Source organism: Dreissena polymorpha, chromosome 6 (assembly GCF_020536995.1).
Source record: "Dreissena polymorpha isolate Duluth1 chromosome 6, UMN_Dpol_1.0, whole genome shotgun sequence".
Lineage (NCBI taxonomy): Eukaryota > Metazoa > Mollusca > Bivalvia > Myida > Dreissenidae > Dreissena > Dreissena polymorpha.
The window spans coordinates 12,159,674-12,173,468 of record NC_068360.1 but is presented as its reverse complement, the minus strand read 5'-3'; the positions used below and the strand labels follow the sequence as shown (position 1 = coordinate 12,173,468).

Sequence of the window (13,795 nt, the reverse complement as noted above, 5' to 3'; positions counted from 1 at the left end):
CATTTGATTACAAAAGCAGAAATACCTGTGTTAAAAGGAGATAATCCGATATCTGGATTTAAAATCAATGGTCCGCATCCATCACAAATGGCCTTTTTTTATTTAAAGACCATTTTATTAAGAGACCACTTTTGGTTACTCCCTTTAGTGGACTCTAAATACAAGATTGACTGTAGTTGGATTCAATAAAATATAAACAAGATATGTTTGCATAACATGTTTACCCCCCCCCCCCCCCCCCATACACACACACACCATCTCATCTCACCACTTGCATTTGCATTTGTCCCTGCAACCTCAATCTCATAAGAAGTCTTCCTCTCATCCCTAGTAACCATCAAATAACTAATTGCATAATGATGGATCAAGATTTTATTGAGAAAAAAAATGGTCTGTCATATCATGTTCCTTTGGACCAGTGAATGCTAGCATTGATAGCCAGCTTCTTGTCATATCGAGAAACCATCATACTAAATTCCATGATTGTAGGGCAAAAGGTAAACCAGTGTGGTTCAAATTTCATGGTTCAAGCCCATTTGACCTTGACCTTTGACCATGTTAAACACAAAATCAATTAGTCTATTCCTTTCATCTGAAGGGACAATCATATCAAATGGCAGGATCATAGGTCGATTGCCTGATCATGGGATAAACCTTCCCCTAGGCACCACATGGAAATGAAATGGTCTACTGACCAACAAGCCACCTGTCTGAGGCAGACACCAACTGACCAAGGCAGCAACCAACTGACAGACATGTGTCAAGCAATACACCTTTACCCCTGCTTCTTCAAAGTGGGCCATCATTAACTGCTAAGGACTATGGACCACACTGATCACGATTACAGTGACTAACAAGAATAGCCTTATTAACCCAATAGGATCACTTTTACCACAAAGTTATCCAGGACATATTCATCAACCCCTCTGTGAATACTAAATAAACTTTTTTAAATCATAATATTACAAAGGTATCTAGTACGTTCTTATATTTTGAACTTTACAGGTTTAAAACAAGTAAATATTGCTTGAATTAATATTGTGTGTGCCTTTTATAAGCAGAAAACCAGGATTTCACATATTATATATGAAAAGAAATTTAACTAGAAACAATCAAAGTTAATATTCCCTTAGGTTGTTTCTTTATGAAAATGCTAAAAACCCACATGAATGATAATCAAAGCGAGCCCCTTGGCCTACTTACAGCACACAGAGGACGTACGCTCCAGACAGGGACTCTGAGTCACGCACAAGGAAACTCCCATCATCCTTGGCCTGGGTCAGCAGCACCTCGGCCTGGAAGCGTGTGATCCCCTTGTGAAAGAATGCAACGGACATCCTCGTATGGATGTCACGTAACTGTGGGGGCCTCGTGTACCTGGAATCACAAAGTAGAGAACAATTTTAGGAAAGTTGAGTGTGTCTGTGCGTGTGTGTGTATTTCGAAGTTTATGAGGTGGCTACATAATGTGAGAACCAAGAGTGTGTCAAATCACTCCTACCTAATTAACTATTTGACTCACGAAAGTTGGGATGATTTTTTTTAATAAAGCTCAAATGTTCAGCCATTGTTTTTTACTTAAATATACACTGTAACTCCAATATAGCGCGGTCAATGGGGTCCAAGCCGCGAAACAGCGTTATAACGGATCTGCGTTATAGGTTTTGAGCTCATTTACTGCAGGGCGCTATAAACAAAACAGGTATAGAATAGCCTATAATATAGGTCATGTATATTGCCATGCTGTGTTGACGCAAATACATGCATATAAATCGAATCGTATCGATAACAGTATACATACCGCTTTTCTTATGTGCACATTTATCCAATAATCCAATGAAATTACAACATCACTTAAAAAATAATAATCTTGAACATTAATGACGATATATGTTTAAGAAATTCGTAAACACAACCGTTCGCATATATGCCATTTTCAGAAGTGTTAAGAGTACAGTGCATTATGGGGCAGAGCTTTCATTAGACAAGCGACTTTAAATTTAGATTGAATGCAATACAACTAATGTACAAAAAATTGTTTTATTGCGTCATACGCATGCAAAAAACGTGTTTCCCAGGGACTTTCTGATACCGCGCGAAAATGAAAGTGAAACTCTGTTAACAATTGCCGGTACACTGCGTTCGCATGTAAATGAATCGTCTGCATTATTTAATTTCTTATACACGAACTGAAAGATTAAATGACATAATACTAGAATGATAATGAAATGACAGAAAAAGTTGTTTTATACAGTAAGCACTATATTTCACAGCCGCTCATTTAATATAGTCAAACTGCAACCATATCAAAGTAAGAATGTTACAATCCTTTTGAATTACTTGAATTGTATAACTATCCCGCTTGCACTTAACTTATGGAAATTATCGCACTGAACCGCTCTGATGAGGAATACATGTAATAAACACTGACACGCGAGTTTTTCACACCTTTATTGACATTACACAACAGATTAACACCAATTAGCTGTCGGTGTTGTTTAACCTCGAGGCGATTATAATCGGTTCAACGGACGGTTGAATAAAGCAATCAACATGACTGTGATTCCCACCATCTTTGCATTGTCTGAAAATACATGAAGTTGCATAATACCGATTTGAATCAGAAATCAAATGGAAGGTTGGAGAAAAAATGGGATCCAAGCACCCTCCGCGTTATATAAGATTCAGCGTTATAACGGAGCGCTTTATATTGGAGTTACAGTGTATTTTTATTTTGGTGTGGTCTTGTGTTGTGTGTGAGAAGACAGAGTAGCTGAAAGAAACTCAACCTGTTCAATATTGTGACCACAACCACACTCACATGCTTCCAGGAACAGGGATTAACCCATGTATGCCTAGTGGACTCTCCCTTCCTTCTAAATTGGATCAATTTATTTCCAAAATTAAGGATGTCTAGTATATTTATTTCGATATTTAGAATATTTCTAAGAGAAATTCCTTTAAGCAAACAGCGCAGACTCTGATGAGATCTGGGTCTACGCTGTTTGCCAAGGCCTTTTTCTAGACGCTAGGCATAAATGGATTAAATCCAGGTCACCCACGTGAGAAGCATTGACTTGAGTACTAGGTAAATATAACAATGTTAGATCTAATGAGAAATAACAAGAGATGTGTTTGTCAAAAACACAATGCCCCCTATTGCGCTGCTATGAAGCCATAAATTTGACCTTTGACCTTGGAAGGATGACCTTTCACCACTCAAAACGTGCAGCTCCATGAGATACACAAGCATTTTAAATATCAAGTTGCTTTCTTCAATATTGCAAAATTTGACCTTTGACCCTTGAAGGATGACCTTGACCTTTCACCACTCAAAATGTGCAGCTCCATGAGATACAAATGCATGCAAAATATCAAGTTGCTATCTTCAATAGTGAAAAAGATATCAATATCTTCAATGTTAAAAATATGACCTTTGACCTTGACCTTGAAGGATGACCTTGACCTTTCACCACTCTAAATTGTGCAACTCCATGAGATATGCATGCATTTTAAATATCTAGTTGCTTTCTTCAATATTGCAAAATTTGACCTTTGACCTTGAAGGATGACCTTGACCTTTCACCACTCAAAATTTGCAGCTCCATGAGATACACATGCATGCCACATATCAAGTTGCTATCTTCAATAGTGAAAAAGTTATGGCCAATGTTTAAGTTTTCGGATGGACGGAATATTTTACATTTGACCTTGAAAGATGACCTTGATCTTCACCTTTTACCACTCAAAATGTTCAGCTCCAGTAGATACACATGCATGCCAAATATCAAGTTGCTATCTTCAATAGTGTTAAAGTTTTCTGATGGACGGACAGACGCCATATATTAGACATTTGACCTTGAAGGATGACCTTCACCTTCACCTTTCACCACTCAAAATGTGCAGCTCCATGACATGCAAAAGCATGCCAAATATCAAGTTGCTATGTTAAATATTTAAAAAGTTATGACCATTAAAGTTTTCGGACGGACGGACGGACTGACGGACAGTTCAACTGCTATATGCCACCCTACAGGGGGCATAAAAATATGCACTTAGCCATTTTAAAACCAAAAATGATTTCTCATAGTTTAATACTTTGTACAGCTGATCTTTCTATTAATAAGAGTTTAGATATGAATTTTAACTTAATGTACTCTAATATTTGTGTCTTGTTCTGAGAAAACGGGGCATAATGCATGTGCATAAAGTGTCATCCCAGATTAGCCTGTGCAGTCCGCACAAGCTAATCAGGGACGACACTTTCGGCCTTAGCTTGATTTTCGGCAAGGAGGGACTTCCTTGAAACTAAAACTACTATAAAAGTGGAAAGTGTCGTCCCTGATTAGCCTGTGCGGACTGCACAGGCTAATCTGGGATGACACTTTATGCACATGCATTATGCCCAGTTTTCTCAGAACAAGACACATTTGAATAGTCTTAAACCATTAGATCAAAAGTAATAATTCAAAATAGATCAAATGATTTTATACACCAATAACTTGCGTTATCTATAAACCATATCAACTCTCAAAGACAAAAACAAACAATAAAACAACAGTTTTGATAAGTTGCAATAACATTTATAACATATTAACAGCAGATCAAAGTTTACCCCCCTTGACATTGTTTAGACAACCTGGTAAAAGTACTCATTATAGAACTTCTGGAAAATTGAAAATTGGTAAAACAGGCAGTTAGTTATTTGGGGATCACGCATTGGTCAATTGCTTTTCCACATTCATACATTTGCAAATCATTTTCACATCGGCTTAAGGATTTACATCTGTTTCTGAATTTTTATCATGTCTAAAGAAACTCCAATAACCATTAATTAACACAATTTAAGGTTGGTTAAGTAGTTATCAACAGAAAACATATTTCCTGAAAATTCCACCTGTTCTATTTATTTTATGATGGAGATCAAAAAGAGTATATATCTAAGATTTGTTATTAAAACCCAGGCCATACCATTTAATGAAAACAACAAAGACGCATGAACAACTTATTGCTGAGCTTAGTAACATTTATATCAAGCACAATTTTGGTCTGGTGTATCAAGCCATAGGCATCTATTATTTTGAAAACTTATTCAGAACCATATTCTAACCAATCCGTCTTCTACTAATTGACAGCAAAAAGGGAAAATGTGTTATGCTAGAGCCTTGTAAAAAGACTGTAAAGCAACAGGTAAACCTTGATAACACCTTGATAAAACCTAATGATAAAACCCAAAATAATCTGGATCAATCTAAGACCAACCAAGCTGTCAGAAGAAGAGATGAATTGTCAGAAGACACTATGAGCCACCTGGATATTTATATATATTGAGACAAGGAATTGCAGAATGATCAAACAGTTCAATATTTCAGGACTATTGTCTTTCATTGCCAGATAAAATCTGGGATTCACAGTCTGTGAACATTCTAATATAGTGAAAAACTACCCAATGAAATGCCCGTGGACTGATTCATTTCAGATAGATTATTTGAGTCCTGTTCGGAGAAAACTGGGCATAATGCATGTGCGTAAAAAGTTGTCCCAGATTAGCCTGTGCAGTCTGCACAGGCTAATCTGGGACAACACTTTCCGCTTATATATTTTTATCAGTTTCAAGGAAGTCCCTCCTTACCAAAAATCAAGTTTAGGCGGAAAGTGTCGTCCCTGGGATGACACATTACGCACATGCATATAGCCCAGTTTACTCAGAACACGACACATTGAATGCATTTGGTATATGCATATATGCCATGATAAGACTAGATGCTTGTCATCAAAGTGTGATGTGCAGAGACAATTGTCAAAAATGCCATCATATTGTAAGTATTAAAAAACCATGATGACCTTGACCTTTGAGCTTGGGACACAGGCATTACTCTCTCAAGGGTGTGAACATATGAGCCAATTTTTATTATGATGTTGCTTGTGAAATGATTATTTATTAAATTTATAGATCAAACAAGTGGTATTAGCCTTAAATTTGACCTTTGATCGCTATTTGTGACCTTGACATTTGAGCAAGCACAAGAGTCTAGCATGTACAACAGTTTCTCTTCATGTTGAACAATTGCGTTTAGTATTTGGAAATGCAGACAAAACGTATTAATTACAACGGCGCCTTTTCATGGTAAACATTTGGGTAAACGTATAATATCACAAAATTCAACATTTGGCCTCTAAGTGTGACAATGACCTTTGAGATTTGAACATGGTCTTAGATCCAAAACCAGGGGTTGAAGAATTTTTCCAGAGACACTCGCCCTGCAAGGCGAGTAGGCCTGACAATCCACTCGCCCTTCACTTTAATCTACTCGCCCTGCATTAAAAAAATAGACATCTATATTTATAGTTATGATTTACCAGAACCTTTTAATCCTACTTAACATAGTGACACTAAACTGCAAACAAATTAACAACATTATCTGATGGATTATATTTGCTTTCCTTACGTTTTCTGCACCTCTTTCCTATTCTCAATTCTTTCCGCTTCTCGTTTTGACGACCTTTCTAATTCTTTCTGTTCCCTGTCGCAACCACCTTTTAAGATATTTTAAAATAGAACCCTTTTCCATTTTAATATTTCAGACGAACTTTTACTGAAAGACACGCGTTATTGACAAACGGTTACAATATGGTAAATTTTGCCTTTAAGGCTTCTGATCACCAAATTCGGAATTATTCTGTTTATAAACAATTATTTTTTCTGTTTATTTTTAATTAAATATAAGAAGTATTATAATTAACCGTGATGTATTATTGTTTTATTGATATTTACATTAAAATTCACGGAATAACCAATATATTTAACAGTTTTATTCACTTTTAATCGATAAGCTAAGAGCACTGACAACGCCAAAAAGAGCGCAGCCGATTTCGAGAATTATTTTTACTGTGCCCGTGACGTCATTTTTCATTGTCAAAACGTAAGTGCAGTTTCTTTGAGTACTAAACGCATTTTTTGTTCGTTCAAAAAATTGTTCGCAATTTGTATCGACGTGGAAGGAGTTCTTGAACTGAATTTATATTTCTCAACTTGAAAAACAGCACTCGCCGGGTCGGTCGAGTATTTAACAAATTTTACTCGCCTGACCGTCAACTTCACTCGCATATGCGAGCGGTCAAGTGGATTCTTCAACCCCTGAAAACACTGATTCCAGATGTGAAATATTTAGGGAAAGTTCTTGAATATTATAATTTTTGGATACACTTTTTTTATTCAAACTACTTAACATCATAATGACTCTATTTTTTCTAACAATAAAAAAAATGTGTGTCTGAATTTTAAACAAATTGCCTTATTCTAAAATTCAACATGATCATCAATTCTTTTTTTACAACAAAATGATGGTAATAAAACCTGAGGGCTGATATTGTAAGTTACTAAAAGCTAAACCATGCACACACATAGCATAAACATTACAAACAAATTATATGGAAGTATTTTAAAGGCCTCTGAGTAGCAAATCAGCTCCGCAAGATAATTAAGGAACATAAACAAACTATATGAAAGTGTTTTCATCGCCCCTGGCCTATAAACAAACACCATTTTTCTGTCTGGCACCATTGCAGGAAGCTGTATGAAATACCAGACAACTATATCATATCTTATATAAACAAGGTATGGATTTTCTCTTTCATCAAAAGGTAAAGTGATTCATAATGTATAGGCTAAAGCCATCAAGCCAAATTGTTCACACATTTATTATTTGGCCACAGCTTCTATATTAATATTTTTTCCCATAACTTCATTCAGTTTTGTTAACATAATGCTTATGTCTTTGGAATCCTGATACTGTTGTCAGTAAGGCTATTCAGAATCCGTCAAAATAATGAGTGGGAGCGACACCATTTTAACAAAAAAAAATGTTGTTTTTGTTATTTGCACATAAATTATTAAATTATAATCTCTTAATCTTTTTTTATTCTTATACTTTCATAACCTTGACATTATTATAATAGGCCCTTAAAATGCTGATGGTGATTGTTATCATACAAAATTAACAAAAACAATTAACAACACTCAGATAAGGATGTTACCAGGTTGCCAAGAAACTGACAAAATTCATCTTTTTGCAGCTGATGATTAAAAGAGGTGTTATATTGATGTTATCAAAGAGATGCTGATAAGCATGCAAAAAATGAGCAATAAAATTCTAGACCTTCATGATTACAATCATTAAAAACTGCATGGGGGTTCAAATGTTCAAATATGTTTGCTGTATGTTTGTTTAATTTATCAAGAATAACAGAACAAGCCTCTTGAAGAAGTCAGTCACTTTGTTATTTGCTCAAAAACAAATCTATGCTCATTGAAATCTATATGTTACTGACTGTTTTTAACCCATTTATGCCTAGTGGACTCTCACATCCTTCTAAATTGGATCAATTTATTTCCAAAAGTAGGGATGTGTAGTATATTTATTTCTATATTTAGAATATTTCTTACAGAAATTCCTTTAAGCAAACAGCGCAGACCCAGACTAGACGCCGCATCATGCGGCGTCTCATCTGGGTCTACGCTGTTTGCCAAGGCCTTTTTTCTAGACGCTAAGGCATAAATGGGTTAGACATGTTTGAGCAGTTTTTTATTTGAGGATGAATTAAAATAAAGCATTAAACCACAACCAATTGATCTGATGTTAAACAGAATTTTGCCCAATTTTTTTAGAGTGATAATCTTTTAATTAAAACTTTTAAACATAAATATGTTCATTCCATTTTCTTTGTAGTAATAACTGGTACATGAAAATTAAAAAGGCTACAAAAAAAAGGCTTTACCAAAATAAATAGAAACAAGAGGACCATGGACGTCTTTAAGCGCTTGCCTGTATTCACAAAGACTTGACCAAGTGATCTAGTTTTCAAAATGACCTTGGTATTGTTAAGAGAAACAATCTGGCCAAGTTTCATCAAGTTTATGTCATAAATGTGGCCATAAAATGGTAGATTATTTCATATTTGACCTGATGACCTTGTCTTAGTAAATATTCTTACCAAGTTTCATAATGCTTGCGTCATATATTTATTCCCCTGGTAAGATTTTTGTTAAAGATTTGACCTGCATGGTGATCTGCTTAATGTAGATGCAAGTGATTCAGATTCAAACTTGGCCGAGCAAGTCAAGATAATAATTCAAACCAAAGATCCCAAGGATTGGGTCATACCTGAGTACTCTAGAGTGGTTTAAAGGTTTTCCTACATTCTGACCTGGTGACCTAGTTTTTTTATGCAGTATGCACATGACTCAGATTAACCCTTTGCATGCTGGGAAATTTGTCGTCTGCTAAAATGTTGTCTGCTGAATTTCTAAAATTAGCATTTTCTTCAATTTTTTTCAAAGAATACTATCAGAATAGCAAACAGTTTGGATCCTGATGATCTGAACGTTCTTTGGCGTCTTATCAGGATCCAAACTGTTTGCAAACGCCTTCAAAATTCGGTTCCAGCACTGAAAGAGATAAAACTTGGTCTAGATTTAGTCAATATACACACTCTAAATAAAGTCTCATTAAGATTGAGTCATAAACGAGCTTAATGTTGATGACACATGCTGCAAACAAAAATACGATGGATGACGGACATACTGTGTTCAAAACATCTCACTTTGAGCAAACACTTTGTGCTCAGATGAGATAAAAACAACAACTCTTCTTTTAAACAAGAGATGTGTTTGTCAAAAAAACCATGCCCCCTATTGCGCCGCTTTGAAGCCATATATTTGACCTTTGACCTTAAAGGGTGAACTTGATCTTTCACCACTCAAAATGTGCAGCTCCATGAGATACACATGCATGCCAAAATATCAAGTTGCTTTCTTCAATATTGCAAAAGTTATGGGCAATGTTAAGTTTTCGGACGGACGCACAGACTGACGGACAGTTCAACTACTAAATGCCACCCTACTGGGGGCATAAAAATTGATAGTGGTAAAATAATGGACCACCGAACATTAAATCTTTTTGTTTTGGCCTTATGATAATAAAATGATTTATTTCCGACAAATATATGAATTTTATGCTGCCTCAACATTTTAATTTTCCTTTACATTTGCAATCACAGAAAATAAACACAAATATTAAAAAAATAATCTTAAGCAAACAAATTGTCAACTTTTTATTGAATAATGAAAGCAAATAAAACAAACTTACACTTCAAACTTAGAAGCAACACAAGTTAATGGTTAAATGTTCCAATAAGTAAAAATACCAGATTAAGCCAATGCCCTATTTAAACATGAAATGAAAACAAAGAGAACTGTAATAAAGCTCCATTATGTTGTTTTGTCTTCTGCCAATTTCTCAGAAATGTTCGATACAGCCACACTTAGTCACAGCTGTCTGCTTTAAAGAAAGCATCTGCAAAGGGGGTGGGGGGGATCTTTATGTTAATTAATGTCCTTATTATCATAGTCTTAAAATCCCACAGAGAGATTCAGCTCAAACCATTGAGTGTTTTAAAACAATTGTATTATTCTTTGTCAAGCTAAATTAACCATTTGTTCCAAAATGTGAATAAACCTGCAAAATTGCAATCACTTTTTTTTCATATTAAATTCTATGACTATCACAAAACACAGTAACCGTTCAGATGCTGCCACAGCACTGGTTAAGTTAATAATTAAAACTAACTGATCAGGCTGGAAGAAGTGAGGTGCAAACTCACTATATTGATGATCTATTCTTTATATTCGCACATTTTAAAATTCAACAGCAAAAATAACAATCTTCAATTAAATTGAATGGTTTTGCCAGTGCCATATCAGGCAGACACGCCATAGCAATTTTCACTTGTGATGATATCTAGCTCATATAGCAAGGCAGTTTTATCTCCTTATGCCGAACCTTGCTTGACAATCATAATAAATATTATATACTTATTTATTTCATTATTATTACTTTATTTATTTATTTATTATTATTATTATTTCATTTTTATGATTATTATAACAAAATGTAACACAAGTTACTGAGTCATCGTTTAAATATATCCACAGATAACATCAGCACAGATGTAAAGATTTGGTGCACTAAAATAAATGACTGGTGACAGTCTTATAGGTAATAAAAGCTTGTTTTTCTTCCCCCTACATCTGTTACCGATATGCAAGCCTGTAAAACTCTTCATGTCAGCTTTAATGGCCCCAAAAATCTGCTCTAAATGTATGCTTTGTTGTTTTTTGTTGATTTTTATTCTACTAAATGTCTGTATCATTCCTACATGGCACAGCTATGTGACTACAGTACCACAGCTGTCTGCTACTTTCACACTCCCATACATGCAGTTGCTTCTGTATCATTATTTATACCACCCAGGTTGATCACAGCACAGAAATTCACAAATATTGCAATTAATGAATTCAAAACATTATGTGCATTTGTTTTCATTGACGCACTTGTTATAATATTATATGTATTTGTTTTCATTGACGCACTTGTTATAACATTATTTGTATTTGTTTTCATTGACATATTTGTTAGAAAAACGTTTAAGTAAATCAATATGCAATCAATATTGTTACTGATCATTTAAAGTCCAATGAAAGCGCTAATGTCAAAATTAATGTGAGATTAACACCAAGAAATGATCTTTTTGTCGAAATTAATAAATACATAATTTTATTTTGAACATTATAAACAAGCAATATCCTACCTTTTATTAGCCCAGGGCCACCTAGGTCGAGTATCAACCATTCCACACAATAACATGTTGGTGGACTGCCTTCCTTAATTTAACTTACATGTAAAAGCATCATTGCATTAAATAATGTTAATACCTTAAATTGCTGAGCTGCAATATCACTAAACCAGTGTTATGCAAGCATCATAAAATAATTTAATAATACTTTTACCACAATGTTAAATAACTAAATCACTGCTTTATGCCACACCAGATTGTATTAATCACTGGAATGCAACTTGAAAAATAGTGTATGGTAACTTTTTTTATCAATCAATTATTTCAAATATTGCTCTACTCACTCTTTCAATTTAATTTCAAAATCATCATATTTCTTTTTTCACAACACCTTTCAACTGCCTTTTATGCAATAGCAACAGTCTTATTTATAATCCAATTAAAAAAAATTTGACACTGTAAACTTGCAGTTAATATTGCAATCATATTTACTTAGTTTTTAAATGCGCAATAAACCAAGTCCATCCACTGCAGCACTAGACCTCTTATAGCACTGGCACTGGTTCCACTTATTACACTGAAAAGCCCTGGCACAGCTTTGGAGTCCTCTCCATTTCATATCTTGACAACATTCCAGTTCTAATCAAGGAACTACATTACACTCTACATCAACTGGCTTTGCCAATTACGTTAATGAAAGATTTTCATTTCTTTTTAAGTTTTTTAAAGATATTTCTCCATTTCTACCATTACTTGTATTACCTTTATGATAAATTTGTTCTATGCTTCAGACCCAATAACATGTTTAAAGACTTTCTAAGAATCTCATCTCTTCCAGTTCATTTTTACTGACAGTTAAGCAAGGTTCTTTAACATTATAACTGCAAAAAACAATACTTTAGCAATTCTTATTCATTTAAATGTTCATGTATAAGTCTAATAAATTTATAGATTTTGATATCATTTTAAAGTTTATTTAGACAATAATCACAAGTTATTACAAGTTTCAGATAACTGTTTCCTTTTTAACTCAGATAAAACTCAGATATAAATGCAATCTTGTGCATCGAATTTCCAAATAAAAACTTAAGCATGCTATAATAGCAAAATTGATATACAAAGCAAAATTAAGCTTGTTGGTGACTTGAATAAGCATCGAATAATATAAAGCAATAGACTCCATTTATCACATTTTCAATTTGTTAACCATTTCCATTTTCACACTTAAACCTTCCACAAGAGAATTATTCACCAAAAATCTATTTTAATGTATTTTTCCTCATGCTACTAGACACATCAGCACACCCAGAGCTCCCCAAAACCATTAAGAACAGCCGTCTGACCAATCGCTTAAGTTTCTCTACAACATTAGAACACCAAAATTCTGCTTCAATCAGCCAATGAATCAGCAGAACATCATCACTAATCATACCTTTTTTCAATGTCTATCTTGGGAGTCAGGCATGAAAACCATCACTATATCAATTACAGCAACCTATGAACATCTGGGTATGCAGTGAAATGTTTTTTAAATGAAGGTATGGGTAAATTACTTTTACAGACTCCATCTACACCACCCCTAAATCACAGTATTTCAGATCGGACCCATGCATCAACTATCTTAAATATAATCAATATAGTTACTCTGATCTTAAGTGGTATTTATATTGATTAAAAGCTGTTCTATGTGTGCAATATGTATTCTTAAAATACTTCATGTTAAGTCATTGAATTCTTGCTGATTGTATAATGACAAGAGGACCTTGTATTGCAGAATATTATCTCATTCACTGACCAAAGCAATAGTTACAGCCAGAGAATATCAAATCATTTACTATGATGATCTTGTCAAAATATCTTAAATCATATGACTTCCAAAACGTATAGATAAAATCTTTTTTGTTAAAATGATAGGTATATACTACATCTGTTATATGACTTCCTATGTGTAATTTTAAACCAAATCTAGCTGTTTGATTATATCACTACATCCTATATCTTATATTCTTAATCGGTCTGATGACATTACTTTCAATATGTATGTGATAATTATGTTTGATAAAATGACTTCCAGGCCTTTTCCCTCTATGTATAGTTTTTACAGGAAGCAGTAGAATTGCTTAAATCTGAAATTCTTACTGAAGGTTAAACATATCCAAAT

General features: G+C 34.2%; 1 protein-coding gene across 5 annotated transcripts in view; it reads right to left on the bottom strand.

The window, feature by feature from the left end:
- LOC127833654 (phosphatidylinositol 3,4,5-trisphosphate 5-phosphatase 2A-like) overlaps positions 1-13,795 on the bottom strand; it is a 148,772-nt gene that overhangs the window by 62,923 nt on the left and 72,054 nt on the right. For all 5 annotated transcript variants that reach the window (XM_052359047.1, XM_052359049.1, XM_052359048.1 and 2 more), the window contains one exon: positions 1,204-1,377. In XM_052359047.1, coding sequence (XP_052215007.1) covers positions 1,204-1,337 — 134 coding nt within the window. In that variant the 5' untranslated portion in view covers positions 1,338-1,377. The remainder of the gene's footprint in view (positions 1-1,203; positions 1,378-13,795) is intronic.